This window comes from Macaca nemestrina, chromosome 10 (genome assembly GCF_043159975.1).
Source record: "Macaca nemestrina isolate mMacNem1 chromosome 10, mMacNem.hap1, whole genome shotgun sequence".
Classification (NCBI taxonomy): Eukaryota; Metazoa; Chordata; class Mammalia; order Primates; family Cercopithecidae; genus Macaca; species Macaca nemestrina.
In genome coordinates this window covers 22,365,370-22,386,358 of record NC_092134.1, presented here as the reverse complement: position 1 = coordinate 22,386,358, position 20,989 = coordinate 22,365,370, and the positions used below count along the sequence as shown (strand labels likewise).

The window sequence follows — 20,989 nt, the reverse complement described above, 5'->3', positions numbered from 1 at the left end:
CTGGCATGTAGCAAATCTATTAACAATCACATACATTTCTAGGCATTGACCCTAAGCTCAGAGTGGACAGGGAGGGACATACCTGCACAGATCCTGACAATTTGGAATGAATGGCTTCCACTGCTCCTTGAATTAAACCTCAGATTCTTTTTTTTTTTTTTTCTTTGAGGTGGAGTCTCACTCTGTTGCCCAGGCTGGAATGCAGTGGCATGATCTCAGCTCACTGCAACCTCTTACTCCCTGGTTCAAGTGATTCTCCTGCCTCAGCCTCCTGAATAGCTGGAATTACAGGCATATACCACCACGCCCTGCTAATTTTTGTATCTTTAGTAGAGATGGGGTTTCACCAGGTTGGCCAGGATGGTCCATGATCTCTTGACCTCATGATCCACCCGCCTTGGCCTCCTAAAGTGCTGGGATTACAGGCGTGAGCCACCGTGCCCAGCCAAACATCAGATTCTTAATACACTCTATGTTTGGGAGGTTCCCCAAACCCATTCTATCCTCCTGGCCACATTCAGTGATTTGCTAGAGGACTCCCAGGACTCAGTATATAGTCACACATATGGCTATGATTTATTACAGTAAAAGGGTACAGAACAAAATTAGCAAAGCGACATGTTAGTGTGAACCATGTGATAAACCATATTGTGCAAATTAGGCAGGGTGAGACACTCTTTTAAAAAACTTAAAAAAAATTTGTGGGTACATAGGTGTGTATTTTGTGAGGTACATGAGATGTTGTGATACAGGCATGCAGTGCACAACAATCAAATCATGGAAAACGGGACATCCATCCCCTCAAGCATTTATCTTTTGTGTTACAAACAATTCAATTATACTCTTTTAGTTATTTTTAAATGTACAGTTAAATTATTTTGACTATAGTCACCCTGTTGTGCTATCAAATACTAGATGTTACTCATTCTTTTATCTATTTATTTATTTTTATTTTTTATTTTTTTGTAGAGATGGGGTCTCGCCATGTTGCCCAGGATGGGCTCGAACCCCTGTACTCAAGTCATCCCCCTGCCTGGGCCTCCCAAAGTGCTGGGATTACAGGCATGAGCCATCGTGCCCAGTCTTTTTTTTTTTTTTTTTTTTTTTTTTTTGAGACGGAGTCTCGCTCTGTCGCCCAGGCTGGAGTGCAGTGGCCAGATCTCAGCTCACTGCAAGCTCCGCCTCCCGGGTTCACGCCATTCTCCTGCCTCAGCCTCCCAAGTAGCTGGGACTACAGGCGCCCGCCACCTCGCCCGGCTAGTTTTTTGTACTTTTTAGTAGAGACGGGGTTTCACCGTATTAACCAGGATGGTCTCGATCTCCTGACCTCGTGATCCGCCTGTCTCGGCCTCCCAAAGTGCTGGGATTACAGGCTTGAGCCACCGCGCCCGGCCCGTGCCCAGTCTTATTCATTCTTTCTGGTTTTTGTATTCATTAACCATCCCCACCTCCCTCCCACCTGCCACTGCCCTTCCCAGCCTCTGATAACCATCCTTCCACTCTCTATCTCCATGTGTTCATTGTTTTGAGTTTTTCATCTTGCAAATAAGTAAGAGCATGCGAAGTTTGTCTTTCTGTACCTGGCTTATTTCACTTAACATAATGACCTCCAGTTCCATCCATGTTGTTGCAAATGACAGGATCTCATTCTTTTTTGGTGGCTGAATAGTACTCCATCGTGGATATGTACCACATTTTCTTTCTTTCTTCCTTTTTTTCTTTCTCCTTCCTTCCTTCCTTCCTTCCTTCCTTCCTTCCTTCCTTCCTTCCTTCCTTCCTTCCTTCCTTCCTTCCTTCCTTCCTTCCTTCCTTCCTTCCTTCCTTCCTTCCTTCCTTCCTTCCTTCCTTCCTTCCTTCCTTCCTTCCTTCCTTCCTTCCTTCCTTCCTTCCTTCCTTCCTTCCTTCTCTCTCTCTCTCTTTCTTTTTTCGGAATTTCGCTCTTGTCACCCAGGCTGGAGTGCAATGGCGTGATCTCGGCTCACTGCAACCTCTGCCTCCTGAGTTCAAGTTATTCTCCTGTCTCAGCTTCCTTAGTAGCTGGGATTACAGGTGCCTGCCACCACGCCCAGCTAATTTTTGTATGTTTAATAGAGATGGGGTTTCACCACGTTGGCCAGGCTGGTCTCGAACTCCTAACCTCAGGTGATCCACCTGCCTTGGCTTCCCAAAGTGCTGGGATTACAGGCGTGAGCCACCATGCCTGGCCATCACATTTTCTTTATCCATTCAGGTGAGCCACTCTTATCAATTAATGGTGTTGGGAACCCTGCTGATATCCAGGTTCCTGGATGCCAGCCCAAGCCTGACCTGGTCAACAAGGCTTTCAGAGGAGAAAGCCTCACCCTGCTGTGTTGACTTTTTTCTGTACACAGCCTATCAGGTTCTTCCTAGCCTGGCCTTGCTTACATTTCTCATCTCCTCTTGTCCTACTCTGTCCCTGGCTCACCACCTGCAGGCACACCATCCTCCTCTCGATCCTTCCAGTCTCCCCCACTGCTGCCCCTGCATCTCGTTCCCACCTCGGCACCTTTGCACAGGCTGTTCCTGGAAGACCTGTCCCATGCCCAGTTCCTTCACATTCTCAGATCTCAGTTTCATTGTCCTCCCTGCACCGAAGCTGCCCTGTCCCTACCCATCTGAAGCTGCCTGTGCCCCTCCCGCCACCACTATTATTCCCTCTCATAGCAGTCCTAGTATTTAGCATTCACCCAATTTGTCTCTATGGACAGGTCGCTTTCAATGTCTGGATCTATGTGGTTCCTGAGATATGATAGCAAATTTTGGATGCCAATATTATTTATTTATTTATTTATTTATTTATTTATTTATTTATTATTTTTTGAGTGTCACTCTGTTGCCCAGGTGGAAGTTCAGTGGCACAATCTTGGCTCACTGCAACCTTTTCCTCCCAGGTTCAAGTGATTCCTGTGGCTCAGCCTCCCAAGTAGCTGGGATTACAGGTGCCTGACACTACACCCGGCTAATTTTTTTTCTTTTTTTTTGAGACAGCTCTGTCACCCAGGCTGGAGTGTAGTGGCACCATCTCGGCTCACTGCAACCTCTGCCTCCCAGGTTCAAGTGATTCTCCTGTCTCAGCCTCCCGTGTAGCTGGGACTACAAGCCTGCACAACCACATCCAGCTAGTTTTTGTATTTTCAGTAGAGATGTGGTTTCACCATGTTGGCCATGCTGGTCTCAAACTCCTGACCTCAAGTGATCTACCTGGCTTGGCCTCCCAAAGTGCTGGGATTACAGGTGTGAGCCACCGTGCCTGGCCTAATTTTTGTTTTTCAGTAGAGACAGGGTTTCACCATGTTGGCCAGGCTGGTCTTGAACTCCTGACCTCAAGTGATCCACCTGCCTCAGCTTCCCAAAGTGCTGGGATTACAGGCGTGAGCCATTGTGCCTGGCCTGGAAGGTAATATTTTTGATCCCTGATTTTCAGATAGAATAGCAGCAGTCTGGACAGTGTGAGGTTTATTCAAAAAACATACCCAAATCCAGTAGTTATTGAATCAGATAATGAACCTCCGGATGGCAAGGGCTCCCTGTAGTGACCTGTTCAGTTGTTGAACTTGGCTTTCTCTCTATGCCTCCATACACACTGAAGCTCTGGTAGGGCAAGGACTGTATTTTTGTTGTTAGTGTTGTCATTGTTTTGTTTTTCCTCCATTGCATCCTTAGCGTCTAGCACAGTGCATGGTGTGGTAGGCATTGAGTAATCATTTGCGAATGAATGAATGTCTTGTGACTGCACGGGGCTATGGAGCTACAGTGCAAGGGGATGTCCCCTGAATGAGGCAGGTCAGGAAAGCATTCCTGCAGGCCTGACCTGCGTTTTAAAACACCTCTAGGGGGTTATTCAGGGAAGTGTGTAGGGAAAGACATTCTGGCAGAAGGAACAGCATAAGTAAAGGCCTGGAGACTTGAAACAGAGAGCACTGGGGCAAATCAGGAGTTTAAGGTGGGGCTCCCAATTTTTAGTGTAACCTGGTGTTTCTCAACCTTCTTTTCGTTATCGTCCTGCTAAGGAGCCTCTCTAGACGTATTTTCCTAATTGCCCTCCTTATGAATGTAATATTTTAATATCATTGAGATACTGTGTGTCTGCTTATGTCCTGTGTGTATCTGTGTTATATACATTAAGAAGTCAGAGGCCAGGCACGATGGCTCACGCCTGTAATCCCAGCACTTTGGGAGGCCGATACAGAAGAATCACTTGAGACTAGGAGTTCAAGACCAGCCAGACACGGTGTCTACAAAAAATACAAAAATTAGCTGGGCATGGTGTCATATGTCTTTGGTTACAGCTACTCAGGAGGCTGAAGCAGGAGAATCACTTGAACCTGGGAGTTTGAGATCGCAGTGAGCCAAGATCATGCCACTGCACTCTAGCCTGGGCAACAGAGCCAGACCTTGTTTACAAAAACAAAAACAAAAACAAAAAAAAGTCAATTATTTTTATCTCAAGAACCAAATTTCAGCCTCTAAGGGTGAGGAGTGATGTTGTCCTGTTGAGAATGCATGGTGACACCCAGGAGAAAGCCTTGTCCTTGTCAGAGGTCAGATCCCACACCTCCTGTACTTCCTGCTCCTCCCCACCTTCTGCAGTGGGGGCGCCACCCCCAGCGCCCCCAGCGCCCCCAGGTCTAGGTCTCTCAGCAGCCATCTTGGTCCTACTTTTTGTTCTCCAGCCATCATTGAAAAGAAGACCAATGACCTGCTGCTGTTGGAGACCTATAGGCGCATCCTGGACATGGAAGGGGCAGAGGCTGAGATCACGCCACCCTTCCTCAACCCTTTCTGGGGTGGCTCTGCCCTCCTCAAGCCCCCAGAACCCATCAAAGTCATCCCCCCAGTGCTGGGGGCTGACCCCTTCGGCGACAGGTTGGATGATGGTGAGTTCTCTCTCTCAATCTGTGCAGGTTGCTGGGAAACCTGTGCCTTCAGGTCTGGGGAGGCCTTGTCCAGGCGCCCGAGGGGGTCTGCAGTGTTGAACCTCGTTTTCCCCTCTTTATGAGCCATTGTGGCCTGCCAGTTCCCTTGGGTGCATTATTGGCTGTGGTCACTTGGTATCATTTGCTTGGGGACTTTTCTCTCTATGATGCTAGGGTGACACAGATCCTGAAGTTCAGTTATTTTGGATATTTTTAAAAGTCAAAACTACCTTTTGATCATTTAAAATGAACCTTAAAATATCAAAAGTTTACAAATTGGCAAGTTATGGGTAGACATAGTTCCCAGACTCTGTGTCTCACGCTCACCCTATCTATGCTCCTGAGTCTCACTCGCCTATGACCTCCCTTTCCCTGACCCATTGTGCCTCTAGGACCCATCCTTGGCCCCTCTCCGTTTTTGTCCCCTAACCCCACGGTTGAAGCAGCTTCAACCTTGTCCATGCCAGAAGCGAAATGGTCAACCGTGGTTCTTCCAATACTGGCCCATTGATCTTCTTCTTTTCCAAGGTGGAACCTCACTCATCCCCCTCATGCAGAGAGCCAGGCCTTCACTCTGAAGGTGGGAATCAAATTGGCCTCACCTGCTTTTTGGAGAGCAGTCTGGCCACATATATGGGAACCGATCCTTCCAGAAGGACTTACTCAAGGGTCGAAGGTGAAAGGTGGAGGAGTGGAGGCTGTTCACTGTAGCTCCAAACTGGCAACAAGTGTAATGCCCACTCCTTAGAGATTGGTTAAATAAGGTCCAGCTCATCCACCCATGCAGTGGAATTCTAAGCAGCCCCAAGAATGAGGCATAGGGCCAATATGAAGAGACTAGGAAGATGCCCTTGATATTAAGACAAAAAGGGAAAACAGTCAGTTGCACGACAATTGTCTGGGCATCCTGAGAAGTACTGTATTGTATAATCCCATCTTTCGAAAAACATTCTCTACATATGCGTGCAATACACAGGCACACACATGCGTGTATATATGTGCGTGTGTGTATATGTGTATAGATGTGTGTATGTGTGTATATGTGTATATACAGATGTGTATGTATATATATGTGTGTGTGTGTATATGTGTATATATAGATGTGTGTGTGTGTGTGTATATATATTTTTTCTTTGCCAGTAGTCCTCAGTCAGGGGTGATTTACCCTTTATGGGACATTTGGCAATATCTGAAGATATTTTTGGTTGTCACAACTGAAAGTGATGGTGTTGCTGTCATCTAGTGGCCAAAGATGCTGCTAAAAATCTCACAATGCACAGGACAGCACTTCACAACCCTGATACGTAATAAGAGATATAAGACATCTGAGAGAGGGGGAGGGAGAGGGAGAGAAAGAGGAAGGCTCAGAGGCAGGAAGAGGAGGAGGAGGAGGAGGAAGGGAGGGGGGGCGATGAGAGAAAGGGAAAGAGGAAGGTTTCTAGATTATGCATAAAAAACCAGAGGTGTATAAGCCACCTGTTACAGTGGATGATTGTGGATGGTGGTTTGCAGATAACGTTGCATTTCTAAGTTAAACAATTCTGTATTGTTTGAAATTTTCTCTTACAATGACCTTGCATGACTTTAGTAAGTAGAGAAAAAAATCAATTTTTAAAAAGCTGCCGCCATTTCTCTGAGCGGGATAGACCCCCAATAAGCACATGTGCACACACACACATGCACACAACACATGCGTACACACATGCACACACAGAGATCCTGTGTGTTTCAGCTGAAGAGACTGAAATGTGGCAGGAGTGAAAGCTAGGCCAGATGACACCCATCTCAGCACAACTTCCACCACCCTTTCAGTTCCTAAAAGGCTGGGGGGAGAGGTGGGCAGAGCTGCTGGTGGGTTGTCCTCACAAGGTCGGAAATGTACGGATACTGTCTTCACCTCTGTTCACGGGAATGTCGATGAACTTTAGTTTCTCCCAGCCCACTGGCCTCTATGGCCTACAGGCGTGAATTAGAAGAGGGGCCACTTTTGGGTAGATTAATTAGGAAAAGGTGCCCCTTCTGGGTAGCTATGGCTCAGCAATCAAGTGGGGGCTGGATTTCAACCCATCTGTCTACCCCTCTCCTCTAAGTGTCTTTGTGTAGTGCACATCCTGAACAACTGCACATGGTGGCCCTAACTCCTTAACATTAAACCAAATATTCGTCACATCCTTGTCTGGGAGGAAAACTAGTCATTGTCTGGGCAGCCCCGAGAAGTATATTTCTGTTCATTCTCCCCTCCTTGAAACCTGAGAATTTCCAGGCTCCACTCCCCAATGCTATGGAGGGATGCCAAACCAGGCTTGGCCATCCCTGCCTTGGGCAGAGAGACAGAGTCACTGGGAAGGAAGCCCCAGCCCTGGGTTTGATTTCCCAGCACCTCACACAAACCTGGTCTTGGTGCAGTGGAACAGCCCCTGGATCACAGCAGCCTTCGGCAGCTGATTCTCGACAATTACATCCTGAAGGAGAATCGGAGTAAGGAAGTGCGCGGAGACAGCCTGCCTGAGAAAGTGGATGACAGCAGGTCCAGGAAGAGGGTAACCATGTGAGGTGCATGCATGGGGCCACCTTTGCACAATAACTGAAAAAATAAATGTTTTGTTCTGTAGCCTCGTGCCTGTCACACGCATTACTAAGGGCTTTGGGTGCTGGGGCCACCTCTGGGCTGGGACCGAGGAGTGAGAAATAAAAGCAGGAGCAGGGGGCGGGAACCGTGTGAGGCCATCAAGGCCCCTGGACACCTCTGAGCTGGAGACCAACACAGGCCACCCCCAGACATGCAGAGACACAGATGCAGATGCGGTCCACCAGGTGTAACGGACTAGCCCGGGGGAGGGGCCATGCTGGAGCCAAAGTGTGGATCCTGAGACGCCGCTGGCCACCCGAGGTGTGGCAAACACTTGCGGGTGGGAAGTGGGAGCTGGGGGCATGCTGGATCTGCTTCTGTGGGTGTGTCTCTGGGTACATGTGTGTATATCTGTGTTTCTGAGTCTGTGTCTGTGTGTGTGTGTATCTGTGTGTCTGTATATATGTCTGTGTGTCTGTATCTCTGTGTATCTGAGTGTCTCTACCTGTGTGTGTCCATATATGTGTGTACCTGTGTGTGTCTCAGAATCTGTGTGCATCTCTGTATGCCTCTGTCTCTGTCTCTGTGTGTCTGCACCTGTGTGTGTCTCTGTCTCTGTGTGTTCTCTGCGTGTCTGCACCTGTGTGTATCTCTGTATGTCTCTGCGTGTCTGCACCTGTGTGTGTCTCTGTGTATCTCTGTTCTCTGCGTGTCTGTATCTGTGTGCATCTCTGTATGTCTCTGTGTCTCTGTCTCTGTGTGTCTCTGTGTGTATTTATGTGTCTCTGTATCTCTTTGTATGTCTCTGTGTGTCTGTTTCTCTGTGTCTCTGCATCTCTGTATCTCTGTGTGTGTCTCTGTATCTCTGTGTGTCCCTGTCTGTGTGTCTCTGCATGTCTGTATCTGTGTGTGTCTCTGTATGTCTGCGTTCATCTCTGTATGTCCCTGTATCTCTGTCTCTGTGTGTTCTGTGTGTCTCTGCATGTCTGTACCCATTCTTGGGATTCTCTTTCTTCTTCTTCTTTTTTTTTTTGAGACAGAGTTCAGCTCTGTCACCCAGGCTGGAGTGATCTCAGCTCAGTGAGTGGTGTGATCTCAGCTCAGTGTGTATCTGTGCGCCTCTGTGTCTCTCTGTGTGTCGCTGCATGTCTCCATCTCTGCGTGTGTCTGTCGTGGGTGAGCATGTCACTGCAGAGCTGAGTGCACAGTGTCCTGCCCAGAACCACGCACTGCCCTGGAGTGTCCTGAGTCCCGCCTTCTTGGTGCCGGACTGCATCTCTGACCACAGGAGCCCGGGGTATGAGGCTCTCAGCCTGGACCGACTCTGGAGTGCAGGGAGGCTGTGAGGGGCAAGGGTCACCACAGGGTGTGGGGCATCCTGGGTCATGGGGTGGGGCCGTGACTCCCCTGGGTCCCTGCCCATGAAGCCTGCTTTGAAAGGGGCCCCAGGTCTCTGCAGCCAGAAGACAGTTTCGTTCATCCTGTCGCTGGCTCGGCCCTGAGCTCCTGCCACGGATGGCACTGTTGCCATTGTCAAGCCTTGAGGACTGGCCCTAACTGTGGCTCCTCTGGCCTCCTGGGCCCTCCTGCCTTCACTGTGACCCCAGCTCCACTCTGTCACCAAATTTCAGCTTGTTCCCATCACATCATTGACTTGGGCTGTGTTCTTAGGTTCTTGGGATCCTCTCTTTTCTTTTGAGACGGAGTTTGGCTCTGTCGCCCAGGCTGGAGTGATCTCAGCTCACTGCAACCTCCTCCTTCTGGGTTCAAGTGATTCTCTTGCCTCAGCCTACTGAGTAGCTGGGATTACAGGCATGTGCCACCATGCCCAGTTAATTTTTGCATTCTTGGTAGAGATGGGGTTTTGCCATTTTAGCCAAGCTGGTCTCGAGCTCCTGAACTCAAGCAACCCGTCCGACTCGACCTCCCAAAGTGCTGGGAGGGTTCTTGGAATTCTCTTGAAAACTTGAAGTGCCTGAAGTCCATTCCCTGCTGCTTCTCGGGTTTTCCTCCGGGGAATCTTCCCACCCATCTCCAGGTCATATGGTTCAGGAGGGCTCTGATTTCAACCCCAGCACAGGGCTGATCAGTTGAGCCAGGCCCGTCCATCCATCAGAGCACTGCCTTTGCCAGTCCATGGTGATTGGTTCAGGGGTCAGGTGCCCCAGAGGGATCCCACGAGGCCCTGTTCTGAGGTTTGTGTGGAGTTGGGAGAGAGAGGAGTATGCTCTTCTAGGATTGCTAAGGGGCTGGAAAGGGGGCAGGAACTGCTCTTAATTATTTTGCCACTGCCAAGAGCAGAGCAACATGACAGGAAACAGAGGCCTCCCCAGCCTCTGAGGGCACTGTCTGGGCTCCTAGATGCAACTGTGCCTGAAGCCCTTGGACTTCTTAGTTATTTGAACCTATTTCTTTTTCTTTTTCTTTTTCTTTTTTTTTTCCTTTTCTAAGAGACAGAGTCTCACTCTGCCACCCAGGCTGGAGTGCAGTTCACTGCGGCCTCAACCTCCTGGGCTCAAGCGATCCTCCCACCTCAGCCTCCTGGGTGGCTGAGACCACAGGTGCACACCACTATGCCTGGCTGTTTATTTTTTGTAGAGATTGGATCTCACTATGTTGCCTAGGCTGGTCTCAAACTTTTGGGCTCAAGTGATCCTCCTGCCTCAGCCTCTCAAAGTGCGGGCATCACAGGGATGAGCCACCACACCTGGCCCTATTTGTTTCTTACATTGGGAATCTTGCAGCCATAATAGACCTGAATGCTTCAACCATGACTGTGGTCACTCAAAATCAAGGGTCAACTCACATCCAGGCCTGGGCCCCAGACAGGGTCAGAAGTCAGTATCACTCCCCTAGTTTGCTAGGGAAGAAGTACCAACAACTTCTACTTTATCTGAAACTAGAAATCACTCTCTTAGAATTGGCAGGTGTGATTACTGTTGAAGGAGCGATGTTCCTACCATGTGTCAGGCCACTTCCTTCTTGTCACTGTCACTGGCAGGAGAGGCATTCCGATGGCATCCTAAGGGAAGGATGTCGTGGAAGCAAGGCCCTCTAAATGCTTGAGCTCTTTGGAAGAGAGGGCTGTGGTCATCCAGGTAACATTCCAGTAAAACATGGTCCTTAATAGAAACAGTTTTGAGTGGCTGCAAAGGTCTACCTTAAATAAAGAGTCACCAAGATTCAATAATGACTGCAAGGCTGTCACTAACTCATCTGCTTTTGCCTTTCTTACTTGAGGCACTATCTGTCAGAGAAATGTCATGACCAAATACACAACCTCCTGTTTATTGTAACACAGCCTCTGGATAGATTTCCATCTCTAGGATGTGCGGCCATGAGGTTATCTGTAGCCACCCAGGCTGCAAAGAAGATGGAGGTGGATAAATGGGGCAGCCACACAGCTAACAGACAAGGTGGGGACAGAGGCAGTACTGGGGGGAGAGAGATGAGGGCACGGACCACTCTGCAAAGACGAGCCCAGGGCGCAGCAGCCAGCTCCCTCCTAGTCCTTCTCTTCTCCGTGGGTGATGATGTGCACCAGGTTCTTGTAGTTCAAGTTGCCAGTCACGTCAGGGGGGAAGGCGGCGAACATCTGGTCAATCTGCAATGAGCCAGCAAGACATGCTAAGGATGAGGGGAGGGGAACTGAGACAGAGGGTGGGGGGTTGTGGGCGGGGCCTGAGTGGACGGGTAGCTGGGGTGGGGGATGGGAACATGGGCCACTCAGAGGGTCCTCCAGAGAAGGACTTCCCCAGCTGCTGCAGGGCCCCCTCGCCCAAGGTCATGCCCTTTCTGGGGCAGCCTACAGCCAGCGGATGGGATTGGTGTGGGGGTATAAAGGCGCGGCCATCTCGCCCAACTTGGTGCCTCCCAGGAGAGCTATCAAATGAGCTCCCTGCCTGGGGAGTCAGCGGTGCTGGTCTTTGGGCCTGAATCTTGGCTCAACTTCTTCCTTCATGCACTTTTCCTTCCTTGCCCTTCCCTGTTCTTCCCTGACCTCAACGGCCCTCCCAAATAAACATCATGCAGAGATGTCCCTGGAAACCCAGCCTTCCACCAGCATCACAAACTCAAGAGTTTCCAGGGGCCAGGCAGGTGATTTAAGGGAGCAGGATAGGTCCTGTGGCTAAATGGAGACACATGGCAATCTAAAAAGGTGACATGAAGGTGGCCACAGGGACCAGGGCATCAGAAATCTAGATTTTTGTTTTTATACAAACTTTCCCCATTTAAAAAGCATTGGCTAGTTTTTTTAAAAAACCATACTGGCTATTCATAGCCAGCACTTGTATTGCCTTTGCCAGAAGTTCACATTTTCCCCACATTAACGTATCAAATCCTTGCAATCTCCTATGAGGTAGCTTCTATTATCATTCCCACTTTACAGATGAGGAAATTGAGGTGCAGTGAGGTTAAGGAGCTTGTTCAAAGCCCACAGCAGGTGGAAAGTGAAGGCAGCCCTTTTAGCTGCTTGAATTTTTGGGGAGGGGAAATCTACATACAATTTTTAGTAAAATGTGGAACTTGATGGAGAGAGGCCTGTGAGGCTATGAGGGGGCATTTAAAATCAACTCATTAAGGTTCACTAATAAGGTTGACGGCACCATTGCTTGCTCATACAGAAGCTTTGGCAAATTAGCAAAAATGCCCCTTCTACCAAACTCACTACCGCATCTCCCAGAAAAAGGTCACTGAGTTAAAAAAAAAAATATTACCAGACAGTTTACTGCCAGTTCTGGAAAGCTGTTGCAACAAATACACAGTCTGATGACTGTGTATTTTCTAGATGTCAGTTTCATAAAACTGAAAAAAAGAGTTGTTCAGTGCACAACTCACATGACAGTATGTGGCAGCCCTTCACACTACAATAATTTCATGCTCTAAGCAGGTCTCTATGCATCGTGAGGAAGGCAGAACCTGCAGTCACATAGACCTAGGTTTGAATCCAGGTCCTGGCATTTACTATTAGTTTTGTTATCTTATTTTATTTTATTTTTGAGATGGAGTCTTGCTCTGTTGCCCAGACTGGAGTGCAGTGGCGTGATCTCGGTTCACTGCAACCTCTGCCTCCTGGGTTCAAGTGATTCTCGTGCTGTGCCTCAGCCTCCTGAGTGACTGGGAATACAGGTGTCCACCACCATGCCCAGCTAATTTTTGTATTTTTAGTAGAGGCAGGGTTTCATCATGTTGGCCAGGCTGGTCTCAAACTCCTGGCCTCAAGTGATCCTCCTGCCTCGGCCTCCCAAAGTGCTGGGATTACAGGTGTGATTGTTGTTATTTTAGACAAGTGACTTTACTTCCCTGGGTCTCAGTTTGCCCATCTGTATAATGGGAGTTATGCTAGTCCCTACCTCATAGGGTGGCAGAGAATGAAATGAGGCCAGGGCTCAGAAGACGATAGCTGGTTCCCTGTCAGTGTGGGGTCAGGGGTGCTTTAGACAAGAGGGGGACATAGAGCCCCCCAGAGGGAGAGCCCAGGAGCTGGGGTACAGGGAGTGCTTGAAGGACCCCATTACCTCCTCCTTGGAAAACCTCTCCGCCTGCGTGGTCAGCATGTCCCGAACGCTGCAGAGAGAGGAAAGCAGGTGTTGGTGTCAGTTGTGCATGTGTAGTGGGGCAGGGGGGCAAGCAGGGAACCCCCTTCCTCCCCACAGACCCCACTCACTAATCAGCCTTCAGCACCCCTTTGCCTTCAGGGTCAAACACTTTGAATGCATTGAGTATGGTTTCCTCAGGGTCTGCTCCTGAAACGGAACACAGGGGTTACATGTACTGGGGGTGGCTGGGAACCACTGGCACCCCAGGCAGCTGGGCCCAAGTTCCCCCAGAGATGAAGGGGCCAGAGCAAGGCTGCTTTGCATGGAGGAAAAATACCCTGCTTTCATCTGATCCCTGAGCCTCTATTTTGAAAGAGAGGGCTGAGAACTCACGGTCAAACATCATCTAGATTCGAAAGCCTGGGATTCGAATCTTAACTCTGGCACTTGCTAGCCGTGTGGCCTCAGACAAGTGACTTTCTGTCTCTTAGTCTCAGTTCCCCATCTGTAAACTGAGGATAAGAATAGAGCGTACCTCCTAGTTGCTGTTAAGTGGGGTAATGCGTATAAAGTGGTTAGCATGAGGTCTGACTTAGGTTAAGTCCTGGAGCAATGTTAGTTGCTGTGTTTTTGTTTTGTTTTGTTTTGTTTTGTTTTGAGACAGAGTTTCACTTTGTTACCCAGGTTGGAGTGCAGTGGCACAATCTCGGCCCACTGCAACCTCCGCCATCCCGGTTCAAGGGATTCTCCTGCCTCAGCCTCCTGAGTACCTGGGACTATAGGTGTACACCACCGTGCCTGCTAATTTTTTGTGTGTTTTTAGTAGAGATGGGGTTTCACCATGTTGGCCAGGCTGGTCTTGAACTCCTGACCTCAAGTGATCCACCCACTTCGGCCTCTGAAAGTGCTGGGATTACAGGCATCAGCCACTGCGGCCAGCCAAATTGCTGTTTTCATTATTTTTTCCAATGGTGCTTTATCTCTTTTAAAGTTAACCATCTTCTGCCAGCCCCCCAGAGAAACATAGACACACACACACACGACCTTACCCTTAAGTTTCTCCCCAAACATTGTGAGGAACACAGTAAAGTTAATTGGACCCGGAGCCTCCTTGATCATTTCATCAATTTCTTCATTTTTCACGTTCACACGCCCTAGGGTAGGAAACACACACTCAGGGACTCAGAGCTGGGGGAGAAAGAGCCATTATGACACTGCCATTGGCTCCTGGGATTCCACTTCAAGAAATCTAGTCTAGAAATAATCGGAGATGGGGTGGATGGGGGCAAAGATCTTATGTGAGAAGATGTTCTTGACAGTGTTATTTATAATAACCAAATGACTGGAAGCAACCCTAACATCTGATGTGGGAAGGGGTTCATTATTTACTTATTTTTCTTTGAGACAGGGTCTAGCTCTGTCATCCAGGCTGGAGTGCAGTGGTACAATCTCGACTCACTGTAACCTCCGTCTCCCAGGTTCAAGCGATTTTCGTGCCTCAGCCTCCTAAGTAGCTGGGATTGCAGGTGCACGCCACCGTGCCTGGCTAATTTTTGTAGTTTTTTGGAGAGATAGGGTTTTGTCATGTTGCCCAGGCAGGTCTCGAAGTGCTGGGTTCAAGTGATCTTCCAGCCTCCGCCTCCCAAAGTGCTGGGATTACAGGTGTGAGCCACCATGCTGGCCAGTTCGTTATATTTAAAATAGTGTCTTCAGAACCTGGAACATTTAATGCAGATACTTTCCTTTTTCACTCAAATGGGAAAGGCTTGTATTGTAAATTAGCCCTTCACAGTTGGAGGCAGGAGAGACAGATCAGGATCACCTGAGGGAATTTTTTCAAGTTAAACCTGCTGTAACCCACAGCCTTGAAGGTTCTGATTTACCTGCTCTAGTCCTGCCACAAGCCTACCTTTGTGCAAATAAGAAAAATCTGTCACTTTTTAAGCCAATGTATGTTTTAAGTATGAAAAGGTACACTCACTACAAATGTGAATAGTTCCCTGTAGAATTGTGCAGTGCACCGTCTGCACAGCTGTGTATGGTTGCCCTGAGTTCTAAGGTTAGGAGTAAGAGGCGGTGGTGGGTAGCAGATTAGACATGTATATTTTGAAGAAACTCCATGTACTTGTGCTCACACTGTTAAGATGATACATTTTAGAAGATGAATTCAAAAGAGAATGATTCCAATAATTTAAAAAACTAAAACCCAAACCTAACAGACATGTCTAGAAAGACTTAGAGGAAAGAGACTGGAATGTTCACAGTGGAATATGACCTTCTGGGTGATGTCATTTTCTCCTTTATACTTTTCTGCATTTTTCCCCATTTTCTGTTGTGAGCTGACATTGCATTCAAAATCACACAAAAAAGTTATTTCAGGAGATAAAAGATATCTGAAGACACTCAAAGGCTAAACACTTCTTTCCCATCCCCTGAAATTTGTCTTAAAGAGCAGTTGTGGTGGAGTTGTTTCTTTGGGAAATGACACCCATCTTGGGCTTTTCTGATGGTCCCACCTCGTGCTCCTCATGGATGTGAGATAAAGAGACCCTCCTCCAGGGCTAGAGGGTGCGACATACCAAGGGCAGCAAAGGTGTCTCTCAGATCGTTCTTGTCGATGAAGCCATCCCTGTTCTGGTCCATGATAGTGAAGGCCTGTGGAAGGGAAGTGATTGGCAGCTCAGCCTGGGAGAAACTGGCAGAGTTGCCCAAGAAGTTGGGCCAAGGACTTGGCAAGAGTGGATTCTGGGATCTTCAAAGATCATTGCAGGACCTCAGATCAAAAGTCAACAATTGAAGATAATCCAACAATTTCTTCAAAATGTTAGGCCTCGTGTTATCATATGACCCAGACATTCCACTGCTAGATATATACCCAAGAGAATTGAAAACATGTCCACATAAAAGCCTGTACACAAGACTGGGCATGGTGGCTCATGCCTATAATCCCAGCACTTTGGGAGGCCTAGGCTGGTGGGTCACTTGAGGTCGGGAGTTCAAGACCAGCCTGGCCAACATGGTGAAACCCCATCTCTATGAAAAATAGAAAAATTAGCCAGGCGTGGTGGCGCATGCCTGTAATCCTAGCTACTCGGGAGGCTGAGGCAGGAGAATTGCTTGAACCCGGGAGGCGGAGCTTGCAGTGAGCTGAGATCATGCCACTGAACTCCAACCTGGATGACAGAGCAAGACTCCATCTTGGAAAACAAAAACAAAAACAAAAACAACCTGAACACAAATGTGTGTAACAGCATTGTTCACAGTAGCCCAAAACTGAAAGCAACCTACATGTCCATCAGCTGATGAATGGATAAACCAAATGTGGTCTGTCCATACAATGGAATATTATTCAGTCATAAAAAGGAAGGAAATTCCTACAAAGATTACAACATGGATGAGCCTTAAAACATATGTGAAAGAAGTCTGACACAAATACCACATATTGTATGATTCAATTTCTATGAAATGTCCACAACAAGAAATTCATGGAGACAGAAAATGGATTAGTGGTTGCCAGGGGCTGGTGGGAGAGGGAGGAGCAGGAAGTGACTGCTAATGGGTATGGGGTTTCTTTCTGGGGTGATGGAAATATTCTGAAAGTAGATAGTGGTGATGGTTGCACAACTTTGTGAGTATACTACAAACCACAAAACAGCACACTTAAAAGATGAATTTTATGATATGCAAATTATACCCCTATAAAGCTATTTATTTATTTATGAGAAAGAGTCTTGCTATGTCGCCCAGGCTGCAGTGCAATCTGGTGTGATCTCGACTCACTGCAACCTCCACCTCCCGAGTTCAAGCGATTCTCCTGCCTCAGCCTCCCGAGTAGCTGGGACTGTAGACACGCACCACCAATGCCCAGTTTATTTTTGTTTAGTAGAGTCAGGGTTTCACCATTTTGGCCAGGCTAGTCTCAAACTCCTGACCTCAAGTGATCTGCCCACCTCGGCCTCCCAAAGTGCTGGGATTACAGGTGTGAGCCACTGTGCCTGGCCCATGATTCCTCATTTGTGAAACACTTGGGCATTTATAAAGTTCTGAGAACCTCCCTGGCCGCCAGCTGAGACAGATTACTGGTCCCATTTTACAGGCAGGGCAGGCTAGGGAGTGGGGAGGTCAGATGAAACACCAGTTTTTAGCTTTTTAAAAAAATAATAGCTTTAGGCCAGGTGCAGTGGCTCACGCCTGTAATCCCAGCACTTTGGAGGCCAAGGCAGAAGGATCACTTGAGGCTAGGAGTTTGAGACCAGCCTGGCTAACACAGTGAAACCCTGTCTCTAGTAAAAATACAAAAAAATTAGCCAGGCATGGTGGTGAGTACCTGTAATCCCATTTACTCAGACAAACAAACAACAAACAAACAAACCCAAATGGGGAATCCTGGCTACGTGTTTTGAGCTCTTTGCATCCCCTGCCCACACCCCCCGTAGCTGATTCCAGGGGTTGGGAAAAGAGGCAGGTGTAGCTTTCTCCCTGGAAGGTGACGATCTCAAGTTCAGATATGACACTTGTCTCAGGAATTTCTCTTTCCCTATGGGACACAGCATTCCTGCAATCTGAATGTTAGTGAGGACAAAAGGTACAACTGCTCATTTCCTGTTTCGAAGCCCCAAATGGTTTCCCCTTTGATATAAAGCACGTTAGGGCAGGGTGTAGCAGCTCACGCCTGTAATCCCAGCACTTTGGGACGTCAAGGCAGGAGAATTGCTTGAGCCCAGGAGTTTGAGACCAGCCTGGGCAACACAGGGGGACTCAATCTTTACAAAAATCACAAAAATTAACTGGGCACGGTGGTGTATACCTGTGGTCCCAGCTACTCAGGAGGCTGAGGTGGGAGGATCGATTAATCTGGGAGGTTGAAGCTGCAGGGAGCCATGGTTGTGCCACTGCACTCCAGGCTGGGTGACAGAGCCAGACTCTGCCACACACACACACACACAAAAGCAGACTGATCTCTTTAGCATCATTTTAGCATAGTTCCCTCTGGACAGCCAGGTAGTAATGTGGATGAGTCAGTGTGAGCCCTCACAACTGCTGGAAAATGAATTCCGAGCCTGTCCTTCCAAGCCTGTGTGCAGTTTGGTCTAATTGGTACTTGGGTTCTCTTCATAAGGTCCATTGCCATCGAATGCGATGGGGTTTCAAACAGGGATAGTGGTTAATAATCAAAGACTGTAACATTTAAAACCCAGAAGATACTGCTTTTTACCTCTCAGACTGGCAAAAAAAATTGTGACTATTAATACCCAGTGTTGATGGAAATGTGGGGAAAGGCACTCTTCTTGAGACTGCTGGGCATAGGAATTAGTGCTGTGATTTTGGGGGGCAATTCGGACCAGCAGTTCTGCCTGTTTTTAGTTCTTTTGTTGTTGTCGTTTTAAGTTCCTTTGACCCAGCAGTTCTGCTTTTAGCACTTTACTCCCAAGAAGTAGCCAGAGATACAAGCAAAGAGGTGTTATTTATAATAGTAAAACATTACAAACAAATGTCATATTTAACCATAGAAAAATGGTTTAAATATATGATAGGAAATGTTAATGGTGAATTTCTCAAAGAAAAAAATGCAGGTAGTAATCAGTGGGCACAGAAGATTATAATTTTGTTTAATACACATATACATAGATAACAAAAATGGCTTGAAGGGTATATACCAAAATGCGAACTGATTATCTCTAGGTAATAGAATTGTAGGTAGTTTTTATTTCCTTTTTTGTGCTTTTCTGAAAAATTTTCTGACATTTTTCAACAAGGAATATATTTTACTTTGATAATCAGCGAAGTTATTAAAAACAGTTTCTTTTAAAAATTTACACATCCATTCAGGCTGAATTTGAGATTGTTTGGAGGACAGAGGCGTCTAATGAAAAGTCCCTGCTGGGAATATGGAACAAAAGGAAGGTTCTCCCTCACGGGTGGGATTTCCTTCCGTGTGGATGATTCAACAGCTGCACCCACCTCCTTAAATTCCTGGATTTGGGTCTGTTCGAACATGGAGAACACGTTGGAGTTGGCGCCCTGGGCTCTCTTCTTTGCTTTCTTAGGTGCCTGGGGGAAAAAAGCATTGATTAAAAGAGTGAGAGGCTGGGAGTCAAAAAAACTAGGTCAGGCCCCTTCTCTGGGTGAGTTCATCTCTGTTGCAGGGCTCAGCTGCCCATCTGTGAAATGCAGGTACAGCGTCCACACTCAGGTCTCAAAACAGTGACGCTGGAGGGAGCAAAGGACACGACATAAAGTTTCTCCAGAGCCTCCTGGTCCCAGGGAATCATAAGCGTTTGTGCATCTTGTAGTGGCTCCTTCATTAACTAGGAGAAGCCACAGGTGTGTCCCTGGGGATGGAGGCCACACCTACAGATCGTCCCTGCAGGATCCAGCCGCTTTTGTTCCGATGCATTTCACAAAAAGCTCAGTAATGCACAGAAGGAGAATTGATTGGAGGGAGAGAAAAAGTCAGGCTCACTAAGCCATGATGAATGCCAAGATGAAATGACAGTTCTTCAAGGTGTTAAAACCCAACTGCGCCCCACACCCCACAATTTTCCCTTGATCCAAATGGCAGCAAAACCTCCTCTCTGAATGCCCTGTCCTTGCATCATGTCAACAGGGCAGAGAAGAGCGAGTTGACCTTTCCTCCCCACCCCACTTCTCTCTGACTTTCAATAACAGCAAATGCTTCAATACTCTACATATGTATTATTATTTAATTCTCATAACCGCTCTGTCAAGCGGATACTATTATTATCATCCCCATTTTACAGGGGAGGCAACTGAGGCTCAGAGAGGTTGGGTCACTTGCCCAAGATCGCACAGCCACACACACACAAAAGGCAGAGCTGGAGTTGAACTTGGGTATTGAACTTGGAGAGTTGAACTTGGGCATTCTGACTCCAGAGTTCCTGCCCCAACCACTCTCCGTCCTGCGCTGACCCTGATTTGGGAGCTGCCCACTTCAGGAGGGGGACACGCAACTCAACAGCACAGGAAGAAAGGTTTTAAATTTGCAAGTTCAAAAGGTGAAAACAAAAACATTCTTTTTCCCAGCTGCCTGAACAAGAGAAAAGAATTACAATTTGATCCTTAAAAGCGTTCAATCCCATTTTGCAAGCCCTGGGAGTTATTGATTCCTTGAGAGGTCAGTAGACAAGCCATAAAAAAGCCAACTCTCTTATTTTGTGTTTGTGAGTCCCCGGGAGCTGCTGTTATTTGTGGCCTATCGGGGCATTGATTGGGGTTCCTCTGTGCGCGCGCAGTCAGCGGGGCTTTTTCCACAAGGGGCTGGAGGCTTTGAGAGCCTCCTTCCTCCGCCTCCGCCGTGGTCCCCTGCTTGTAGTGGCTTCCCCTCCTCGCCCACCCGGCATCATCACCTCCTGGAGCCCTTGTACTCACCATGGTGGAAGGGACCCAGCACTGCCTCCCGAGAAGAATTCCACACTCCGCCCAGCTCTCCGCAGCCCGGGAACAATAAATACTTCCTCCCCATGTTTAAAAATAACCCCATGACCGCTTTTGGCAGTCATAGGTGAGGCGGGCACCACCTAAGGCCCCCCCACCCCATGCCGTTCTTCTGAAGTAAGGGTGGCTCACTCGCCACTGGGTGACACGTGAGCCCCCAAAAAGGCATTCAAGGTTAAAGAGGCAGTAGCTGGGTCATGGTCACGGGGAGAGATGCTGCGCTCTCTGCAGTGCTCGGGCCGGGGACACTTGTGCTTGTCAATTTTGAGAAAGAAAATGGCAGGGAGAGGAGACTGCTAAAATGCTCTGTTTTATCAGCCTGGATCTGGCCTCAGGGCCTTTGCACCTGTGTGCCTTCTACCTGGAATGCCTTTCCGTCAGTCATTGCACAGCTCCTTCCTTCACCTCCTTCATTGCATCTTTGCTCAGATGTCATCTCCTGAGTAAAGCCTCCCCATCCACCCTATTTAAAATAACCATGAAGGCTG

At 47.9% G+C, this 20,989-nt stretch overlaps 2 protein-coding genes across 8 annotated transcripts in view; one reads left to right on the top strand and one right to left on the bottom strand.

Moving 5' to 3' along the window:
- Nucleotides 1–7,548, top strand: part of LOC105493732 (coiled-coil domain containing 63) — a 60,144-nt gene extending 52,596 nt beyond the window's left edge. For 6 of the 7 annotated variants that reach the window (XM_071071098.1, XM_071071101.1, XM_071071100.1 and 3 more), the window contains 2 exons: nucleotides 4,695–4,898; nucleotides 7,344–7,548. In XM_071071098.1, the coding sequence (XP_070927199.1) occupies nucleotides 4,695–4,898; nucleotides 7,344–7,489 (350 nt within the window). In that variant the 3' untranslated portion in view covers nucleotides 7,490–7,548. The remainder of the gene's footprint in view (nucleotides 1–4,694; nucleotides 4,899–7,343) is intronic. The other variant, XM_071071104.1, reaches the window with a different exon arrangement.
- A 3,230-nt stretch (nucleotides 7,549–10,778) lies between these two features.
- LOC105493412 (myosin light chain 2) lies at nucleotides 10,779–20,539 on the bottom strand. Its single transcript, XM_011761017.2, has 7 exons — nucleotides 20,436–20,539; nucleotides 19,008–19,097; nucleotides 15,626–15,701; nucleotides 14,096–14,200; nucleotides 13,175–13,253; nucleotides 13,026–13,074; nucleotides 10,779–11,110 (listed from the first exon to the last, which is right to left on the bottom strand). The coding sequence occupies exons 1-7, from the start codon at nucleotides 20,436–20,438 to the stop codon at nucleotides 11,012–11,014; spliced, it is 501 nt and encodes a 166-aa protein (XP_011759319.1). The 5' UTR covers nucleotides 20,439–20,539; the 3' UTR covers nucleotides 10,779–11,011.
- Nucleotides 20,540–20,989: the final 450 nt, after the last annotated feature.

Coding starts and splice junctions, on each gene's coding strand:
- LOC105493412 (XM_011761017.2), bottom strand. Junction 14,201..15,625: donor AGACACCTTTGCTGCCCTTG/GTATGTCGCACC, acceptor TTCCTACCCTAG/GGCGTGTGAACGTGAAAAAT. Junction 13,075..13,174: donor GGGGTGCTGAAGGCTGATTA/GTGAGTGGGGTC, acceptor CTCTCTCTGCAG/CGTTCGGGACATGCTGACCA.